Consider the following 22309-nt stretch of genomic DNA (forward strand, 5'->3'; position numbering starts at 1 on the left):
TCTTGTGTCGTTGCGGGTTCGGCGAAGTTGTTCTCAACATATTCGCGTATCGTCGCATCGTACCGAATGAGAAGCTCTTCGTTTTTCTGAAGACGTCGCGTGAGCTTGGCAAGCCGATCTTTCGCTTCCTTTACACTGCAATCAAGCTCCGGAGCGTTATCCTTCCAGGGAAGACAAACTTCGTACTTTTCATCCTTTCTCCTTATTTTTCTTCTGAATTCAGTGAGAACTGGATCCTCGACAGATTCTTCATCCTTGTGGTTAAGGATACCCATCTGCTCAACCTCCCAAAAGGCTTGCAGCTGTTGAGACAGTTTTTCGTTGTCGTCACTGAAATTCTGGGCCAATATATTCATGACGCTAGTGGAAAACGTTCCTCGGATATTCTCCGTGCTTTTTACCGGGCCCTGTAGCGTCCACCCGAAAGACGTCTCAACGGCAGTTAAGCCGTTTGTAAGCCGCCGAATTTTTCCAGTTGTGACTTTCCAGTAATAGTCTGATCCTATAAGTACATGAATAGTGTCATCTGTTGGAGCATCAGCATCATCAGCGAGGCGAAGATCCCGAACGTCCTCTCCCATGCAAGAAGTAGGAACTGAGAACGGAGTTCCACCGCATATTGTTGGCACCTCGAGGGCTTCGATCAGAATGGCCTCGGTGTCGTGATGGCTTGTAATCGACAGTTCCACGCGTCGTAGAGTCTGCTTAGATGGGCCCATTGCTCCGAACGTTTGCACATTCAGAGTCTCCTTTCCGACTTCCTTGCAGCTAAGGTTCTTGGCTGTGTCTTCCGTGACGAACGTTCGTTGACTACCACCGTCCAGAAGGCAGCGGACAAGTCGTGGCTGAGTGGAGCCACGTGCCCAAACTTTAGCTGTTTGTAGAAGAATAGTATCTTGGGCCTGAGTCACAGCACTGGTCACTTGAATTCCTTTCGTGACGAACTGCCTCTGAGTGTCAATTGCCGAAGGAGCAACGTATTTGGAGTCGCAGAGGAACGTGAAGTGTCGGCCTTGGCAGTTCTGACAACGCAGAAATCTCGAGTTTCGACAGTCCTTGGCTCGGTGGAATTTTTTGCAGCACTTAAAGCATCGGCCGCTTCGCTTGAGTATGTTCTTCTTTTCCTCAAGGGTTAACGTTTTATCACACGCAGTAAAGGAGTGTTCTTCAGAACTGCAGAAATAACACGGTTCTTTGTCCCATCCGGAAGTGGTGGTAAAGGTGGCTGCTGAAGGTACATAGTGGCGTCGCGCTTTGTCGTGGAGTTTCTTGTGGACTGTTGACCCGTCCGATGCGATTTCTATGGCCTCCTCCCTGCTGCGAACTTCCTTCTTCAGGAAGTCTAGAAGCGCTGAAAATGTGCTATGAGTGTCAGCTTCCTCAGGCTTCTGTTGACAGTACCGAAGTACAAGCTCGTGAGGTAGCCGCTTCTCGATAGCCACCCTGAGCAGAGCACTGTACTGCTCCTGCTTCACCCCTAGTGCTTCAAGACTCCTGACGTTCTTTCCAACTTCATCGTAAAGGCGTCGCAGTGCCCCAACGTCTTGCGCTGAATCAACAGCCTCCAGTTGTAGGAGACGAGTCATGTGGTCGTTGATCGCAAGGTCCTTCCGTCCAAAGCGCTCCTCCAGTAGATCTATCGCTATCTGGTAGTTACTTTCAGTCAGGGAAAGTCCACTGATCGTATCCTGCGCCGTACCAACAAGGCAGCCTTTGAGATATTTAAACTTGTCAATGGTCGACAGCTGCGAGTTCCGGTGTATGGTGGCCTCATCTGGTCTCAAAAGGAACGCCAGCCTTGAATGGTTCCATCAAATTTTCCTAGTTCCATTCGAGGGAACTTAATAGAGGCGCTTGAGTGCACACGAACTGCGCTCGATGGCTCTACGTTGTTTATTGGGCTGTTGGATGCTTGTGGGCGCTGAATTTCTTCGATTCTTCGGGAGAGCTTGGACTTTGCCACACATATCGAAACGTAATACCCTTCCGCAGCTTCCCACTCTTGTTCTAAATTCTGTTCATCAACGGTGTCTTCAATTTGTTTGTCTATGTCTCGGAGTGCTGATTCTTTCATCACAAGAACATTCAAAAAGTCCTGCAGCTCACCGATAGACGCAGTCTGGGAGTCCAACAAAGCGTTGCTGTCACTAATGGTCTTCGTCACGCCAGCTCGAAGGGTGGCCCGCTTGCGCTTGTGTCGATCCATTCTGTGGAGGGCTTTGGCGTGGAATCGACTCCGCGTAATCAGGAACGGCGTAGCACACCACTGCGTTGAGGCGGAGGCGGCGTGAGGCTCGAGGGCAGCTAGAAACGTCGGGTCAGGACTAAACACATTGTAGAAGCGCCGTTTGTTGCTTCAGTCGTGCAGGCTGCTTCTTCAGTGGTCTTCAGGAGAGGTTTCGTCGAGTCTTCAGGGGGATTTCGGCACCAAACTTTTGCGAAAAGACCAGAGTCCAGAACCCGTCGAACAGTCCCATCGAACATGAGGTGTTTATTGACACATACCCCAAAGAAAAGAAGAAGTTTGTGCGTGCGTTCCGACTAATTAGGTAGGGAACCTGCTGTCCAATCTCTGCGTAGGTATGTGCCTGATTTGAAGCTACGAACCAGAATACATTTTCTAACACAGCTACTACAGCAGCCGAGCGTTTTTCCGGACTCCGACAATTCGGACTTGCTGGATATTCCAGACTTTCCCGAGGGACCGCCAGTTGTCCTACATGAGTAGTGTATATGAACCGATATTTTGGACAAAATAAAGCCAAATGTTCGATTTTCCAGACAACAATTTCGGCGACAAAACCACGGTGCGACTTCCGGGACAAGGTGGTTAGAAGGGGAAGTGCGAAGACCGGCCCCTCCCGAAGCTGGCTCACTTGCGCGGGCCTGTTGGTATCGGCGCGGTAGGCCCATGGCAAAACGACGAATGGAGCGGTACAGGGGGATATGGGCTGGCCGTCCTTTGAGGCAAGGGAGGCGCAGAAGAAGACAAAATTTGAGGAAAGGCTACGAGACATGTGGGAGGAAAAATGGGCCATGGGAGTGTTCAGGTGCCTGCGTATGAGGAGCATGGACACGCGTGGAGACGGAGAACCAGACAGCCGACTAACCGGTACGGAAAGTCGGTAAGGGAAAGTGGGGTATACGCAACAGTTAAAAAGCAGGTAAAAGCAGCAGAGACTACGAATTGGGTACAGAGAATGGAAAGGGTTGTCGCAAGGCAGTGCATTGCTCTTTGAAGCATGGGCGGGGGCGTCTCCGAACATGGACAAACACGGCCATCTACAGGGAGCAGGACAAAACTTGTGTATGCTGCGGCTGGGATCGGGAAACCGTAGAGCATATTGCCATATTGCCATAGCGATTTGCATAAAGCGCAAATCGCTCGTTCGTCTAGTTTGTAAGCTCTACCTAATTTGCGTCTGCTTCTGCCAGCCCAATCGCAGAGCTTAGCTCATGTGACATCATAGGTTCTGTTGCGGGAAATGAGCTGGTGGGTCACATGACCATTCCCGTTTTTCCTAATTATGTAGCTTATTTGAGCGAAGTTTACGTTAAAAGTGGTGTCAGTATGATTCTAACGAGACAATCTTTTGAATGAACCAAACTTGTGTTTTCTCTTCATGGCTCCTTTAAAGGTGATAATGTGATACGGTGTGGTGAATTTGCCAAATATCTCCGCCGTACACTGTCCAGACCCTGCACATCAAAGTAAAACTGCAGTCGTCAGATAGGAAGCACGTTCTGGTTACAGTTGAACCCCTTTATAAGAGACACGTACCGGGGAGCAGTTTCTGTCTCTTATATGAGATGTCTCTTATAAGCAGGGAACCATGTTTTCACTTACTAATCAGACCCTAGTTCAATGTGGGCACCGTATGACTAAAACAAGCTCAAAAGAACGCTACAGTATGTTTCAAAAGATGCATTCTAATTTATGTTTGGCCCCCAGAATTTATGAAACAGTTCTGAATCTTTGTTTGCTTCATGACTGTACTTACACTGTTTTTTACAACCGATTCTACAAGCTTTTTCTTCTTTCACTGTTTGTGGAAGATGAATCGTAGATGTTGAGTTCACAAGCCTGATGAATAGCCAGGGCGCACAGCTTCTTCCGCTGTGTGCTCAGGCTATTCGTTATGCTTGCAGGACTCAACATTTGCGATGCTTCTTGATTGGGAGCTACGTGAGTGGGAGAGCCCGCATGTGCAATCACGCTCCAATGGATGGCAGTAAGCTTCAACCACTTCTGTAAGATGCATTTCCATTGGCAGGGCTTCTCATTGTCATTTCATAGCTGACTGAACCACTTTGTGTTTTCTGAAATTATAATAAATAGTGACTGCAGGCATTTGTCATCCACCTGTGTTTCCAGAATGGAAGCAACTGCAATTAGTGACCGGTGGCTCTGCATCTGAAGTTAAAATGTCTGTTACAAGTGAGATTATTGATTAAAGTTCCAGGATGACCTGTCCCTTATAACCAATCTTCTACATCCGATGTCTGTTATAAAAGAGGTCAATTTAATGGGAAAGATAGGGCAGCCAACCATGTCGGTGAATAGTGTCTCTTATACCCATTTGTCTCTTACATCCATGTCTCTTATAACGAGGTTCAACTGTATAAATACATAGCGAAGTGAAAAAATTGCGCCCACCTCCCCACGAGGGGAACCCTGTGTAGATGCGACGCATCGTGGGGTTCACTTGGTGTTTCCGTTGGATTGGTTCTGAAATCGCGTGAAACGTGTCGGGAACGTGCATGATTATTATGTTTTATTATTATTATTATGTTTTATTGGCCAATCTTGGTCAATCTCTCTAAGTGGTATGCTTGGGGCTTCGCTGTCGCAACGACCTTTACTCCATCATTGTTGCTGTAAGTGAGAGCTTCTTTTCTTTTATTGCAAGTGTTAATCATTGCCCCATCATGCGTTGTATCAGTAGCTTCTTGACGTAGTTTGAATGAGTCAAGGATATAAGGCGCGTTCGTAGCATTTGATTCTGTCTCGGTTTTGTGGCGCAGTGGGAACAGCACCATGTACCTCGCGTTCCGCCCACAGGGTCGTGGGATCGAAACCGGGCGCCGCTAACTATTATTTTTTTTATAGTGTAGAGGGAGGGGTGTGGACGAGAGAGGGGCATCGGAGAGGAGAGGGGGTGAGCGGCGGAGAGCGCAGCTCGCGCGGCGAGGAGAATGGGGGAGGGGCGGACGACAACAACGCCAATGCTGCATGGACAAGGCGAGTGAATGAGATGCAGTCGCATCTAAAAATGAACCCACCTGGCAGCACCTGTCGAAGCCCGAGGCATTTGAATGGGAGCGCCTTCGTCAGAACTAAAATCTAACAAATCCACATCGTTGGCGGAGTCATCACTGCTGCTGGGGTAACAAAAATCATCAGCAGCAGCAGCTGTCGAAGTCCCTGCCACAGCTTTCCCCTTTTGTGGAGCGTGCCGTGAAGCGGACGCCATTTTTGCACAACTCGCCGTTATTGGGGGTTCAAATTTCACCCACAGCGCTGTCTCCGCACGTGAAATGTCAACAAGACATTCTCTTGTTGCCAATAAATACGCCAGATGGTGTCAGTTGTCCACAAGGCGCAGTTTTTAGCTTTCGCGAGATGTTCCGATGCATCGGAACTCTGTGTTCGATGGCTTATGACCCTGTAAGGAAGGAGTTAAAGGGACACTGAAGTGATATGTAAACATTGCGGGACTACTTGCGCAAATTGTAGTCCGGAGTCCCCAGGCCATGTTACGACCACTCTGGGCGCGTCTACGAGATTTTATTTAGTAGAAAAATTAATTCGAAAATGCTGTCCTCCTCTCTTTACGCTCGCCCATTTTCTGCGGTGTTTTCGTGTGACGTCGAAAGGAGCCGAGCTCGCAATCCGCCTCTTTCACAACCCCACTGCGCATGCGCAATCCCCTAGCGGCCAAGTCCCTAAGCAGTCCAGTAGGGGCAGCAGACGACATTCCCCACAGCTCCCGCACAAGGGGGAAGGGGTCGTGGTTGTATTTACATCGTTTGATTTTTTGTGTGCGCTCGTTGTGCGCGGAACAATGCCCACAACTTGTGCTGCGTTCCGCTGTAACTCGGAGTGCCGAAAAGGGAACGGTGCCGGCTTCTATCGCTTCCCGTCGGCCGCACGCGATCGGCTACGGTGGCTTGCGTCGCTCGCGTCGGCTCGGGTGATGGGAACTGTAGGCTTAGCATCCTGGCGGATATTTGATCGCTGCTATCTGTGCAACTGCGAATGACAATCCACAACACAACTTTTCACTACACTATAATACCCTTTCTCGCATGTGGAACTCTATTTAAGTTATAACTGCCGTTTGAGCGATCGGTGACCAAGACATCTGCGTAGCCTGTTTCGATGCTTCTGCGCAGGTATCGCCATCTCTCGGCTGCTCGGCGCACCGCGCGCCGCGGCGAGCGGTCAGCGTAGGCTTGCATCGCGGCAGATATATCTGATCGCCGCTTTTAAAATAAGCCCTGACAACAATCCCTAGCACAATTTTTCACCACACTAACACCTACTTTCTCGCATGTGGAGCTTTTTAGCGATCAGATTGATTCAGAAGAGCAGCGACAAGCGCGGTTGCTACCGTGGTCTGCGCCGGTTCGAGCCGCTGAGTGTGCCGAGCTGGCAGGCGCGGCCGGCGTGTGCGCGGACTGTTTCCGAAGGCAGAAAACGCTTCACGATTGCTTGCTTTATCCATTTCTTGCGAACAAACGCGCAGAATCTACAAATTCAGCTCAGCGATCGTCGTAGTTGACCATGGTGCAAAAACTGTGGGTGGAGCGACGCCGACGACGCATCTCATGCGCGCATCGGGCCGTCTCAAATTCACGCGTACGACTAGTGGCGACAGTCGTAATGATCAGTCGCATGCGAATCGCGTGTACCAATCGTACATGTGTCCAGCGCTTAAAGGCATTTTGCGAACTGCCGGCCTTTGTTGAACTGGCGATCGCACTTCATGCCAGACGACTCCAAGTACTGCTCGAGCTGCCACTCGGACGGCATACGGATCTGTCCGAGATTTCTCTGCCAGCCCTCATTCAGTGATAAGAAGCCGCCTGGCATTATGTGATGACCAGGGGCTGTCGTCTTAAGGCGTTAAAACACCAACACAGAAGAAAAACTTCGGCTGCTCCTCGCCGTAATGTGGGATTGCCGTGCATACAACGAGAACGCAGCCGGAGGAAACGCCGGCAAACCCTACGGCTTCAACTTCCGCTAGGCACGCTAGGTGGCAGCACACCGCAATGAAAGAGGCGGATTGGCTGCGCTACTGCACGGCTCCCCGGCCTTCAGACAGAGTCAGTCGGCGCAGCGTTTCGTCCGCCGGCCGCCGACGGGTCGTCGCAATTCGTTCGCTCAGTTGAAACGAAGCCAGGACACGTTTGTGAATGGAAGAATGGGCCTTTCTTTACTTGGTTAGTTTGTACACTGTATCTAGCTCCAAGTCAAGGTCGCTTCACACAAGCGCTGCACAAGCGCACATGCGACGCTTCGCTGACTGGTACGCCAGTAGGAAAATATAAGGCCTCTTGAAGGCGGGAGAAGAGTCAGCGAAGTCAATATAGGTACTAAGGAAATAAAATCAACTGATATTTTTACCGTACAGCGTAAAAATAGGGTGCGGGAAGCACTTTTTTGCGCTGGGCGAACAAGCAGAGTGGTCAGCAGCACGACTACGCATCTGCGAACGCTTTTCCGTCTACGAAATGCAATTGCTAGACTTGAGCTATTGTGGAAACTCGGGGGACGCTTACTGCACGAGCGCAATACAACAAATAGTCACCTAAGCTGCTTGAAATGCCAAAACTAAATAAAAGTGTAAACTTGTTGTACAATATATATCTTATATTACCAAGGTTGGCGGAGCCCGTCCCATGGCCGAGTGGTCTGGGGCGCTAGGTATGTCACCACAAGTGTTTTGCAAGTCACGAGTTCGAGTCCCCGCAGGTACGTGCTTTTTTTTTTTTTTTGTAAGTTAACTTTTTCGTTTTCTGCCGATGTTTTCTACATTGAGTTCACCTTTTTTTGGGCCGCATTGTTCATGACTCCACGAACTAGTTCATGGCTCCACGAACGCGCGCAGGCTGGCACTGGCGCGCTAGCGAGTTCTCGTTGGCGTGCTGTTGCCATAAGCACCGACTGCTTGCAGGCAGTGGGCACAGGCCAGAATGAACAGACCTTGGCCTGGTGCGAACACGCTTTTTACGGTACAGGCATGAGTGAGGCAAGCTCCAAATATGGGGGAAAAGCGCATGACATTTGGGCGTCTGCGGGTACGCGGAGGGCGTCCATGCACTGCGTAGGCCTCTGCTAGTGAATGCTACGATTCCAAGCCGTCCTAGGAGGCTTGTCTTTATGCATTTTTACAGCTGACAACATGGCAGAAGCGCGGTACGATGATTACTGAGATATTGAGAATGCCCATCCAACAACGCCATTGGTTATGTTTTACAGAACCGAAACCGAAACCGAAACTTGTGTGATTGCTAACCTTGGGCATCGTCCAATCACGGCGCCCCTCCTCCCAACGTCACAGCCTTAGTTGGTGCGACCGCCGCAAACCGCGCATGGTAGTTTTTCTTCTTTCGCGCTTTGTAAAATAATTACCGATTTGTCAACCGGATAAACGATGAAAAGTGTGCTAATTTGAGCCAGTCTACGCAGTGCAAGCAAAAACGGGAGCTTGACAAATTCACTTCAGTGTCCCTTTAAGAGTGCCAAAACGTCGACACGCAAGTGTTTGTCTTTCCAAGATGGCCATGATGTCTGAAATAGGTGCTGGCTCCCCTATAGGCCAAAATTTTTTCATTTATTTCCCGTTGTTGTTTTCAGGAATGCTGCCATTCTTGAGTGTTAAGCCCAATGGACCACACAGGGTGACCTTGGAGTGAAGTTTGAGTGGGAAGGCAGCAGCTCGAAAAAAGTTCGCTCATTTATCGCTGTGCCACACTGTAGCTAAACGCTGTGAGTGACACCATGTACCACTTTCCGGGGGGAAGAAAGCAGCCGCCTGACCTTCCCAATTTGCGAGGGCCGAGTGCCTAGAAGTAGCCTCGTCAAAGCGCCCACCTCGGGAGCGGGCTGGTGGTCGCCGGCCGGGGGTGGCGGGGAGGCCACCCAGAAGCGTCCCGCCGCCAGCCGCTGCACCCGGGACCTGGACAGGGACCGGCCAAAGCTGAGGCTCTCCTCGTCGGACGAGTCGAGCGAGTCGGAGGACGACTCCTCCCCCCCGGGCCGCCGGCCGAGCCACGGGGGCCCGGCAGAGGCCGAGGCCGAGGCCGGGGGGGACGACGAGGCGCTCAGGTGCAGCTGGGTCAGCCGGTAGTCGGCCGCCAGGATGCGCTGCATCTGCCGCGTCAGCTGCAGGCTCATCTCTGCACCGCCACAGTACGCTCGAGTGAAGCTTCGGTTCCCGGCACATTCGGACCATCTAAAGGCCCTGGACTTCTTTGTTTTTTATTGTCACTTTCAACATTTGATGCAAAAAAATCTCATAGCCTGGCTGCCTAGTGTCGGGACCAATGGTTAGACACCGCATAACTCGGCAAATGGTAGCCAGTGGCAAACGGAACAGGTACAAACACATACTATACTGGATTACACAACGCATTTTTGGGGACAAAGGAAAGTGCAGATTATTACTCAAACTACAGTAACTATCCTATAACATAAAACACTTCATGGCCGCAGAAAAGTTGTGTGTGGCTTTCACATCTGCCTGTACAGCACTCCAAATAAGAGCACCATGAAATTCTATTGGCCGCCGACTGCATACATTTTTAGCAACCGGTAAATTAAAGCAATCGTTCATCGTAGCTCTTGTACTGAGCGCCGGTAACTTAAAAAGGCTCAGTGGTAGAGGGTTGTCATGTTCTGTTCTGTTCATTATATCCGCAACGCTTATTAGGTGAACAGTTTTTTTTGTCCGTGCAGCGCCCATAGCAACTGCGGTTCCTTCTGGCACTCGGTCCACTGCACGTGTCCTCTCCTTTCTCGGCGCACAGTCGACCTGCGCAAGGGCTGCCCCAACAGGGCAAGTCTCCCCTCGGGAGACGGGCCAAGTGAGCGGCTCAGCGAGCTCCTGGAGATCCACGCTCTCGGCCAAGCCCGGGACAGCCGCTCTCCTAGTATGCCTTTAAGAGGCACACACCACTTAGCGCCACTTAGTGTATTCGAAAGAGTGTTCTTCAATCTCACCGGAGTCGCGTTTTTCGGCAGCATCCCTGTTCCTGATGGTCGAGTGGACCGCCTGCTTGGACAGGCCTACACTTCTTGCGATGGCGGCCTATTTTTTTTTCATTATCGACAGCGTTAATTAATGCCTTTCTGGTCATGAAACTCCCGCCCAAGTTTCGGGGAGGGCATCGGGCAGCCGCCGCTGTTCCATGTGTGCACCCACGCGGCAGAACCAGAGCCCACCTTTGGCGGCACTTTCTCGACAGAAACGCACTGTTGGTAACTATACCCTGAACTTTTGCTACAAAACGAAGCCGTAATGAAAGTCTTTTAATTGCAACCCTTACAAGAAATCCGTATGAGGCAGAACGCAAGCTCAAAACTGTTGACTGATGTCTGGGTTCGATTCTGAGAAACTTCTCTGAAGTCCCCATGCGTGGAAGACTTTAGGGGGAATCGGGTTTCGAGATGGTGTAAATTCTTTCCCGACTTCGTTCCCGAGTCACATGCGGAACTAATTTCCGACGCCTGCAAGGACTGAACCCCAAGGACTGAAAGACATATTGACGCGGTGCAAAAGGAGGAGTTTGCACCGGAAGACAATTATTTCTTTTGAGCTCCTTTCGGACTCGCCTTCTTCAATGCTTTCCTTTTATGCACCACTGAGGTGAAGTGGGGTGTCATAGTGCACTTTTTTAAGACTCAAAGCCTTGGCGTTATTGGACTCCATGAAACAAATATCACTCTCGCGAGCGCTTCTGGTTTCTGATGGAAACAATTGTTGGTTGTAGAATTCAAGTTTAGAATGGGAACGGCAGTTGGAGTATTTCTTAATAATTCTCGGCTTTACACATTGCTCCTCACGTGTGCACTCATAGAAACTCATTCACAGCGAACATTTAATATTCACATTTTCACATATTTATTTTACATATGATTAACATAGTTGACACAGCTACAGGCATATGGTGACGGGCCTGTTCTCGCTTAGAAACAAAGGTTCTCAGAGTGATAAGAAAGAAAGATGTCCGCAAGACAAAAAGGTGGCGGTTTTAAGTTACAGTCCAGAAATGTGCCTGATTACAAAGCAACCCTCCCCTAACCAAAAAAGAGAAAGCGAAGACAATGGCGAAAAAAAAAAAAAAAATCTGCAGGAATGCAGAGAATTGTCCACTGATGTGTAGCATTCTTGTGCCGCTTGTCTCGAGCGCGAGTTCCTTATGCCGAGATGTGGTTATGAGTAGCGAAAGCCGTTGCATTACTTTATTCGTTTGAGGTTTCCTTTTGTGTCTTTTTGCCAAACATGTAAATTTATACCATTATAGCGATCAAGTGCCTTCACGTCAGAAATTATGATTTTTTTACCGAAGATGCAAGGCGCACTGCAGATTTGGTCCATTTACGCTATTTTTTTTTGTATTTTTAATGTTGTCTTGCAGAAAGTATTGTTTATTGTCTTGTTTTGGGGGAGATGTACAAGGTGCATAATTTTGATTTTGTCAGATTTTGATTTTGTCAGATCCCAATGAGACCAATGATCTCCATTTATGCCATTATAACGATTAAAGGTGGAACTTCCACCAAATCTGCATTTTGGTCACAACTTAAATTGAGGACGACTCAGCGGGCAATGGAGCGGAAGATGATAGGTGTAATATTAAGGGACAAGAAGAGAGCGGAGTGGGTCAGGGAACGAACGCGTGTTAAGGATATATTAGTAGAAATTAAGAAGAAGAAATCGGTGTGGGCAGGGCATGTAATCCGAAGGCAAGGTAACCGCTGGTCATTAAGGGTAACACAGTGGATGCCTAGAGAAGGCAAGCGTTGCAGGGGGCGGCAGAAAGTTAGATCCAGCGATAGTTTTCAAAAACTTCAAAAAAACCAACGATCCAGCTTTGCTGCGTTTGCAAAATTGCCGTAGCAACACTTCAGCTACTGTATTTATTCGAATCTAAGCCGACAGTTTTTTTGAAATACTGATATATCAAACTCCAGGGTCAGCTTGGATTCGAGGATTTTGAAACACGCGCCAATTTCCAAGTGAAATTGAGGGAAGTGGCGCGTAGCTAGCGCCAACCAGAAAAGAAAGTATTGTAGCCATTACTAGACAAACCAGTAGCCACTTAAGGGGCCATAGCTGGGGGCGATGCCGCCATTTTGAACTGTGCGGATAGTGGCCTGCGTGCGGTGTGGCGTTTGGTTTTGACAGCGCAATAGCACCAAACAAGCGGTGCCATTATAGTGCCGCTTTTAAAAGAAAAGTTGTTTTAGCCGCGGAGTTGTCGTCGAACATTCAAGCCGGGCGGGACTTCGGCGTGGATGAAAAAAAATGTCCGTCGTTGGAGGACGCAACGGGAGAGGATATTTGCGTGCGCCGCAACGAGGATGGCATTCAGAGGCTGGCAGCGATGACGACTTAGAATGAGCACCGCATCTTCATGTTCAATAAACGTGTTTTCTTTTTGTGAACGCTGACTTCGCCTTTTGTTCGGCCTACATTCAAGTTTTTTTTTTTTTTTTTCGTGGCTTCGGATTTTCGGGGGTCGGCTTAGAATCGGGGCCGGCCTAGATTTGAATAAATACGGTATTTTGATTTGGCTGTCGTTTTAAACTACTAACTGTGTTTTTTTTTTAATTTCAGTGATAATTCAACTCATCGAACCAGTTTGTGAAACCGGTTCAAGCTCCCGAACCGGTTTGCAAACCGGTTCGGTTCGTGATTTTGTTGAACCGGAACTGAACCAGAACGAAATGGTTTCGCCTGAGCCAGAACCGTAACCGAACCAATATTTTTTTCGGTTCAACACACTGATTAGTAGCGATTGCAATGGTTAAGGCCCAAGCGAATCTTGGGGAACAGGCAACACCGATGAAACACAAGAAAGTGGCGCTGACTTACAACTGAATTTTTATTTTTCGTCATGCCACATATACACGCTGACAGTCAAAGAATCAAGAGAGCAGAAATGACATGATTCGAAGCTGGAGATAACCCAAGCACACTGTACCAACACCTTGTGCCACACACACGTGCTATCTGTGGAACAAAAAATCCCTGGCACTCTATTTCTGCAGCCTCAACTATTTCTCGGGTTATTTCATCCTTGTGTTTTGTGAAAGATCGGGGCGCAGCCTTGGCTATCCTGACAGTGGACAACTAAGTGGCCACCAATCACCTTATGTACACCATAGTCATGTTCTTTTATTCTTTCACTCTGGCATCATCCCGTTTGGCATACAATCGTTTTTCCACAAGACAGCGGAATGGAATACATGGTACCTTCGACACACTCTGCAAATTGGTTTTCATGCGCAACAATCGGTTTTTGTGCATTCTGCTCCTAGCTACAGTAGTGCTTTTTCGAAATTGAACCGCCTTGAGCCCAGAAACTAAAATTGGCCCGAAGATTGGGCAATAATAGAAAAATAGCACTAAAAATGTTGAACCACCTAGCTTGTTTAGATGCAGAAGAAAAAGGCGCGACATTTGGCCCAATCTTTAAAATTTTTCTAATTCAAAATTTTTATTAAGAAGAATTCGCTCCGCAGGCCAACGATGAATGCGTTAAATCATTTGAGAGCACGTAAAATCCTCACATTAAAAAAAACTAGGGCAGCTGCTGCAGTAGTTTTTCTTTTACAGTAGCAGAAGTTCCAAATTTTCCGCAGGGCACTCAGTGACCCGAGCCGACTTTGGTAATCTTTTTGAGGAAGGAGAAATTTTTTCCCCAAAAAATAACTTCAGGCTTGTTTTCCCCTGTGCACAAGGAGCTATGTATACGGCCACGCCTGTGCCATCTCTCATGAAAAGCGCCAGTCGTCGTTCTCCTATGGCCAGGAGGATGTCAGGAGGATGGCATTAATGAGTTCGGTACCATTACAGTGTACTAGAACAGAGAGGTGTGTCGTTCGGGGCTGATTAGGGGCGTCCCTTTTGCGATGAAAATTTCTACAGGTGGACTCCCGTTGTAAGCGGTGCTCCTGGTGGCCGCTGCTTACCAGTTGGTCTTAGAAGCTTTGTTTGTTAAATTTCTCCTTATCCATGGCCCTAAACAGTTCTTTATTTCATGATGTAAAGTTTTGTAAAACCTGTCAAATAATTGTTTAGTTGATTTGAAAACTTATACGTGGCGCTGGATGCAACACGAGTTCTCCGCATACATTTTTTTTTTCATTGAAAAAAAGGGACCCTCGCTCCCCATCGGTTCTTTCCCCCGCACGACGCAGCTTGCCTTCTGGTACCGCCGTTCTGCCCATAGTGCCCCCACTCACCGACGAGCCAGAGGCAGTAGGCCAGGTCCCAGTGCTGGACGACCACTCCCTGCTGGGGGGGCTCCTGCTGCCACGGGGGCCCTGGCCAGGGGGGGCCCGCTGCAGCCGCTGCGCACGAGAAAGCAGGGCTCCACTGGAGGCACTGGCAAGAGCCACGCAACAGCGGCCCACTCACAGCGGCACTGTTGCCAGGCCAGGATCGAGGCTGCCTACCAGGCTGCACAGGTAGGCGCAATTCTACGCGCCTGCAGCTGCCTTCTCCTCCCAACTCACGCCAATGTCCGTGCAAGCGCCACTAACGGGTGCACCTATTTGCCCCCTCTACAGCCAAACCTCGCCACACCAAAGCCACCGGGGAAAGCCAAAAAAACTCCCTTCTGCAAGAATTTCGTTGCCGCGTGAATGAAATACTATAAACGACAGGAAAGTCCCCCCAAAACCGGATATTTATTTCGAGGGGTAGGCCATACTACTTTGCGAGCCTTTCCATGCACCAACTTCACAGCTCAGCTCACAAACTACGAGAAGCGCCTACCGACGACCCCACCATGTCCGACGCATCCCAGGCATCCCTCGGTACCCAGCCCCGATCATGCCTGAGCATGCAAGCAAAATCCAGCAGCTTCTGCAGATGGCCTCTGCCAGACACTCGTCGTTCCAATGCTGTTCATGAAACAAAGTGCACTCCACATTATCAACAGCTGGAAAGGCTGCTGCCATCACTGCTTCGTTTTGCTGTGCGCCCCCACAGAGTGGCAGCCTTGCTTTTCAAAATGGTAGTGAGCTGCACACAGTTCCGAACTCTTCCACTTGGGCCACTGGCTTGGGCAATGATGGCTGCCACACCTTGCAGCGATACAAACTCCTGCTCTGGGGCTTGCGAGAACACCATCTGCATACCCCAGGTGGCGCCGCTGTTCCAAGATCCGCTTGCACTGGCTCGCACATCAGAATTGGCTGCCATTTTCCCACAGGCGAAAATCGTTTTTGCTTATTTTCAGAACACAACAGGTGAATACCGTCGGTGTTAGATAGACCACAAAACACAAAACAAAATAGACCACAAAATGTGACCTTCGCTTGAAGTTTGAGTGCGAACCGAGCGACGGTTCGCTCATTAAAAAAAAAAAGCGTTCCATTGTCGTAACAATCATATTCCAATTACCGTCGTAACAACCATACATAAAATGTGAACTACATAGAAAATGAGAACTTCGGTGACCCCTTTTGACAAGATAACTGATTGTGGGCGGCAGTTTTGTACACATGAGATGGCAAGCAAAATGGTGCCGAGAAAGACGGTCTTCCGATAGGTGCTTTGATATCGGGCAGAGATGGTGTTCCATTGCAAGTGCATCACCTGCGGGGAGTGCAGCAGACTTTTGGGCGGTGCACTTTCGGGGGCTTCACGCAAGGCAACCAAGGTACATTTCCTGTCACATGGAGCTGTGCACAAGATGTGTTACTGTGCTTGCAGCATTTTTTACCATGCCAGATTTCGAAAGAACTCAGCCTTCATCAGTGCAAGCCCTGTGTACACAGAGTTCGAGTACAAGTGGGGAATGTTGGTGAGCTGTTCATTGTGGGTTCTTTGTTACATTCCTATTTAATGCCTTAATGTGAAAAGTATTACCGCTGTTGCAGGTCTCACACCTCTCGGCTCAAGGAGTACGCCGGAAGCTCAACATTTTTGTTGTGTGCAGTGAAACCAATCACCCAGCATTTATGCCTTTGTGGTTTTTTATTGTCCACATCGTTAGGAATATTGCTAGGCCTACTGCAGCCTAGCAGTAGGCCTACTGCCTGCATCCTAGAAATTACGAATCTACGTCTAGCAATCATGGTGATTCTAGCTAGAAATGGCAAGGCTCCAGCTAGAAAAATGATTTCTACTCGGGAATGAAGCTTGAAACATTTTCAGCTGGTAACACTGCTTAAACTAGAAAGAAAAAAAAAAACATTTCTAGCTAGAAAGAAGCTGGAAATGTCCGCATTCCAGCATGAATTCGAAGTTTTCCAGCTGGAAAAGAAGCTGCTGCTTTAGCTAGAAAATTTCTAGAATGATTTCTAGCTGGACGGAGTTTCTGGTGCAATAGTCCAGCTAGAAATAAATATTTTCACCTAGGTTGTAGCAAATTTTGCTAGTGTGGAATATGAAATACATGGGCTTCAATGGACGTTTAGTGGGGATCCAAAAATGTCTCATTGCCGTGAGAATTTTGTAGTCGTGGCATCTCGTTATTGCGGGGTTTTGAGTAGCCGACCGTTTTTTCGAACTCCGAAAATTCTGACTTGCTGGATATTCCGGACTTCCCCAAGGAATCGCCAGTTGTCCCATAGGAGTGACGTATATGAACAACGAATATTTCGGACAAAATCAAGCCAAAAGTTGGATTTCCTGGGCGAGATTTTCCCCAACAGAGCCATGGTGCGGCCCCAGGATGCCAGTAAGCCACCTGGCTAGCTTCAGATTGCATGGGCATTGGCTTAACTTGGGGTAACAAACTTTCATCTTGGAGGCCATAATTTTGCATGTATATTCTGCGGCGAAAGCAATCTCAAAAGCCGAAAATGGGTCATACGTAGCCAGGGTCATACGTGGCAACATCATGTTTGTCCCGAACCATTCGCGACTAATTCGGTCCTATTTAAATGAAATAAAAGCTCGTTCTTGCAACTGGCGGATTTTTCTGACTGCTCTTTCATTCGGACTATTTTTCGTTCCCCTCCAGGTATGAAAATCGGTTGGCTACTGTATACAACTGCTATGATCATACCTTGTACAAATAGCATGCCCCCATTACACATTTTTTTTTTTTTTCAGTACCCTAAAAGCCTGTCAGGGCATTCAGGGGTTTGAGACTGGGGTCGCTGCATGTGGGGAAGGAGGCCATGTGCAATGCCAGCCCCCTCTTCTCCCCTTGGAGGTCCTCCCCTCCTGGGGGTTTTTCTGCCCGCTGCTCGACCCCTTTTACCAGTGGTGGCTCCAGAGAGTGTTCCCCATTTTGACCAAGCAATGACGCACGCCAAGCATTTCTGTGGCCCCTCCTAGGGGACAGTGGCTTCGCTTCTCGCACTCTAGGGTGCTGGCCAGGTAACGCAGCAGCCTCTTCCTTGCTTCCCTCTGGTGGCACCCAACCAGGTTTGGCAATTAATCCCGCAGGCCGAGTTGACTGCGTTTCCCCCCACAAGGCAACCTCCGGGCCACGTCAACCCTCTCTCGATTCCCCCAGGATCCGTGCGGCGGCCTTTTGGCCCCAGCTCCTTTGACGCACAGCCCGCTGCTGCAGTTACACGTGCAGGGACCGCCCTCACGCCTCGCGGTGAAGCAGTTGTGGCTAAAGAAGGCCCCTGCTGGTGCAAAGCGGTTTGCCACAGACGCGCCTGGCCAGAGCCTGACTACTGGCGTGCCTGGCAGCAGCCGTGGTGCCTCTCGTCCCCTCCGGGGCCCAGCAGGGCTAGTGGAAGGAGCACAAGGAGGCCAGAGAGGGAGGCACCACCAGTGGCACACAGGCAGGCGCACACCCGAGCAGCCACAGAGCTGCGCGCACGAGGGCCCACCTTCGTAGATCTGGTCGCGGATGCTGGTCAGGCGCGCCCGGTAGCCGCTCACATTGGACAGCCGCTCCAGAATCTCCGTGATGCGCAGCCGCACCTGCACCACCCCACCGGGTCCCCACTCAGCACCCCTGCGCTGCTGCATGCACCCCAGGCAAAGCACACTTCTCACAACATCCCGAGGCCCTCCCACTGCCCACTGATACACCTCCTTGTTTGCCAGAGCTCTTCCATACATGTAGGCTAGTCGCCAAACTCCGCTTCAAATGCCCCCTGCTCCACTGAGGGGCACCACCCAGGAGACACTGGGCCAAACACTCAATGAACAACCAAACCTAATAAAGCTTGCTTGTAAAATTAGAGAGCATCAGCTTTATCCTTTCAAGACAGCAGCCTCGAGTACTACTCCCACTTCCTGCCTACGGACGGCAGGCTCGCCAGCTTGTCCTTGTTTGCCCCAGCACAGGGGGGCCCACTGCAGACTGTCTTTCGATACAGTGACTCTGCCTGTTTACTACAAAGGCCCCTTTGGAGCGTCGAAACCATTTTCAGCCATTTCCGCCTGCCCACACCACGTCGCCCCTCTCTTCTGCTCCACCCCACCAGCTGGCACATGTCGCGAGGCCATTGTGTCCCCTCTGGAACTGGCCCCTAGAAGCACACATCACCCGAGCCGCAACTCAGTAAAACAGTGCACAATGCTTGCCGTGGTACCCACACTCATTGCCCCATTCCTTGGTGAGCTTCCCACAAACTTCACACCAGCTTCACCAGCAACTTCACAAGGTGTCAGTTTTCAACGAAAAAAAAAAAAAAAGCCCTCGTCCCCTCGACTTTGACTCCCTCCAGCAACGTGTACACGCATTACACGACTCGATACCTTTGTGGTTATTGTCTACGTACAGACTTGAAGAGTGCATCTCTCGCATGGGACAACTTGAAGCCTGTCATTGCAGGCCCTGTCATTTTTTCTAAGGGCTTGCGCAAGCAGCTCTTAAATAAGCCCGACTGGCCTATACAGTCGAGCCCCACAATAACTGGGTGTGTTGGCACATAATCTAGGCAAAACAGTGCAAGAAAAACACGAAGACAGAGACAGATATGCGACAAGGACTGCGCTGAACTAGCGAATGGTTTTATTTTGAAAGAGAGACAATACATAGAGCCATCCAACCTAAGGCTTATCTGCGCATGCGTAGAAAATTTCTTCCTCAGACAAGGTGATAGAGGCCACGCTGACGCATGCCTCACCAAGCGTTAAAATCCATTCGGATTCTACAATTTCACGTGAGCTGTGATTTGCACTTTATAATGACGGTGAGTGTGTTGTAATTCTGGCAAACAGTCCTTGCAATTCAAACAATGTCTTGCCAGGAAGCCTTCTGCATCTTTCCCCTCCCGCGCATTTTTTACATTGTTATCGTTAATATAGTAGTCCAAAGTCCGACGAAAACTCATCTGGCGAGGAAATAACATTTCCGCGAACAAACTGACATGGCGAGGAAATAACATTTCCGCGAACAAACTGACACTCGCCAAAAAGCTAAAAATGATAGGTAAAAACAAATGACGTTTCGGGGCCCGTACGGGTTTCTTGTTCACATATGAAACGAAAAGGGGCTCGGCCGTAATTATACATGCGTGGAACGTTGCAAAGCGCACGCGTATGTCGTAGGCATGGCCCATGCGTCCAATTAAGAGTGTGCGGGGTTGATTGGCTGTGGAATGATTCTCGGAGTAGGCGCGTTGATAATATTTTCTCGGTGGCAATGATTCTGGCTGAGTCCCAAGCAATGACATGACCGGTTACGTTTCAGTGTTCTGCCAAGGCGTTTAGCTGGGTGCGGCCGTTAGCAAAGTCGTTTTTGTGCTCCTTTAGGCGCCTCTTGAAGTTTCCGGTTTCACCAATATAGGCTGCGTCGCAAGTCTGGCAAGGGTTTGCTGGCCGAGCTTACTTGTAGGCATACTTAAAACTGCACATACGGACGGGACAAGGAAAAGAAGACACAGGACGGGCGCAGACTCACAACTAGTTTATTGAAAAATGGAGCATGCTAATATACCCACACCAGCACATGCGCACACATGTGACCACCTTTATCACATGATATAACGGTTTAGAAATTCATATTCATTTCCATACAAAGATATGGATGGTTCACTTACACACTTGTCACCATGCTTTCGAATGAAAAAGGCCTCGATTAATTCCCTTGCCAGCTGTTCTCTGCTTCTGCTCAGCACCTTTGACTGAGTCAAAAATGGCTCGCATGGCTCGCTTTCACAAGCCATGCAATGGTGCGGAAGGTGGGATCCAGTTTTATTACGCATATTCAGCTGGTGTTCCCTTAAACGGTCGTTCAGACAGCGGCCCGTTTGTCCAATGTATACTCGCCCACATGTGAGCGGGATCATGTACACCACGCCGATTGTGCACTTCACTTATGGCGTCGCATGTCGTTTTAGGCAGCCTGGTGTCTGTTCCATTCCTTTCAGGATCTTGAGGCACAGGCCAGCCAACTTGTTAGGCGCAGAAAAAAACGGTAGCCACATTTTTGAGGTTGTGTTGTGCCACTCGATGGATGTATGGAACCACCACGGGTTTCTTGCGCCTAAGGCCGTCTGTCCTTTGGGGCGTGTTCCCTTTCAACTTCTGAAGCAAGGACTGCTGTCACAACCATTAAGGGAAACCCAGCAGCAATCAATCGGGCAACCTTAGCATCGAAACTTTCCTGAATCTTGTGATGGCAAGATTTTGTTAGTGCTCCTTGAAAGCAAGAAGAAGCAACTGCCCTTTCTACTGTCTTCGAGTGCGCAGACAGGTAAGGCAACAACCGTAAAGGTAAGGAAGACAGTAGAAAGGGCAGTTGCTTCTTCTTGCTTTCAAGGAGCACTAACAAAATCTTGCCATCACAAGATTCAGGAAAGTTTCGATGCTAAGGTTGCCCGATTGATTGCTGCTGGGTTTCCCTTAATGGTTGTGACAGCAGTCCTTGCTTCAGAAGTTGAAAGGGAACACGCCCCAAAGGGCAGACGACCTTAGGCGCAAGAAACCCGTGGTGGTTCCATACATCCATCGAGTGGCACAACACAACCTCAAAAATGTGGCTACCGTTTTTTTCTGCGCCTAACAAGTTGGCTGGCCTGTGCCTCAAGATCCTGAAAGGAATGGAACAGACACCAGGCTGCCTAAAACGACATGCGACGCCATACGTGAAGTGCACAATCGGCGTGGTGTACATGATCCCGCTCACATGCGGGCGAGTATACATTGGACATCCCTTCCAGCCGTCAGAAAACGAGTCGACTGCGCCGCTTACAAGGAGGCAAGAAGAGGAAGGGAGGAGCAGTGCTCCTTTCGAACCCCCCCTTGCGCCGACCCTCGCGCTCTCATTCGTGTTGGGTCACTTTTGCCTGCGCATTCCCCTGTTGGGTCACTTGCTGCACAGTGCTTGGAATTTGACGGGGTGCCTCTTCAACTGCACCCGTCGTTTTGTGGATGGCACATCAGGGACGATGTTTTGGAAACGTGCTTCACTGAAGAGGCGATCGTTGCGTGGATATGTGCTGGGACATCGATGGCTCTGAAGACGCAGTTGCGCTGCTTACTCAGGTTGCACCTTCGCCAAAGAGCCCCTCAGGGACTTCATTTCCATGCCAAGGATCCTTTGCTCAGCTAGGTGAAGCCCCTACAGATGCTCTGGAAAAAGATGTGCGCCCATGGCTTCTTTTCTGCAAATGAGGAGTACTAGTACCAGCTTGCTTGATTGTGAATAAAATTGGTTAAGCTCTGTTTAAGTCTTTTTTTTTTTTTTGCAACCCACTCACAACAATTATCGGTTATAAGGATAGGATTTTCCTGGCACTTGGATGTTGTTATAAGTGAACTAGACTGTAATTTGTGCCTCTAATAATGCCAAACCACCAGATGTCTTCCAGAGAACCACCCACAATTGCACATACAGTCTAGTCCACTTATAACAATATCCAAGTGCCAAGGAAATCCCATCGTTATATGCGGGTTGCTTAATAAAAAGAGGGAGCAGAGCTCAAAACATTTTATCTGCAGGCAAGCAAGGTTGCACTGCTACCAATTTGTGTAAAAAAAGCCAAACTCGGTCAGCTGTGTTTGCTGCACGTGAAACTGGCGCACATTTTTTTCACCCAGCTGAGCGAAGGGTCCTTGGTGGATGCAAAGTCCACGAGGGACTGTGTCACGCATTGGGCCTCCTGCAAAGGTGCTACCCGAGTAGGCTGTGCAACCGCGTC

The 22309-nt window shown here is 49.4% G+C and overlaps 1 protein-coding gene across 1 annotated transcript in view; it reads right to left on the reverse strand.

Moving 5' to 3' along the window:
* LOC144166949 (activating molecule in BECN1-regulated autophagy protein 1-like) overlaps positions 1–22309 on the reverse strand; it is a 78037-nt gene that overhangs the window by 33118 nt on the left and 22610 nt on the right. The window contains exons 7-9 of the mRNA XM_077696384.1: positions 18044–18137; positions 14483–14590; positions 9104–9408 (exon numbers count right to left, since the gene is read on the reverse strand). Coding sequence (XP_077552510.1) covers positions 9104–9408; positions 14483–14590; positions 18044–18137 — 507 coding nt within the window. The remainder of the gene's footprint in view (positions 1–9103; positions 9409–14482; positions 14591–18043; positions 18138–22309) is intronic.

The sequence above is a fragment of the Haemaphysalis longicornis genome, unplaced genomic scaffold, assembly GCF_048455015.1.
Source record: "Haemaphysalis longicornis isolate Haplotype H1 unplaced genomic scaffold, Haemaphysalis longicornis Haplotype H1 scaffold_2, whole genome shotgun sequence".
Lineage (NCBI taxonomy): Eukaryota > Metazoa > Arthropoda > Arachnida > Ixodida > Ixodidae > Haemaphysalis > Haemaphysalis longicornis.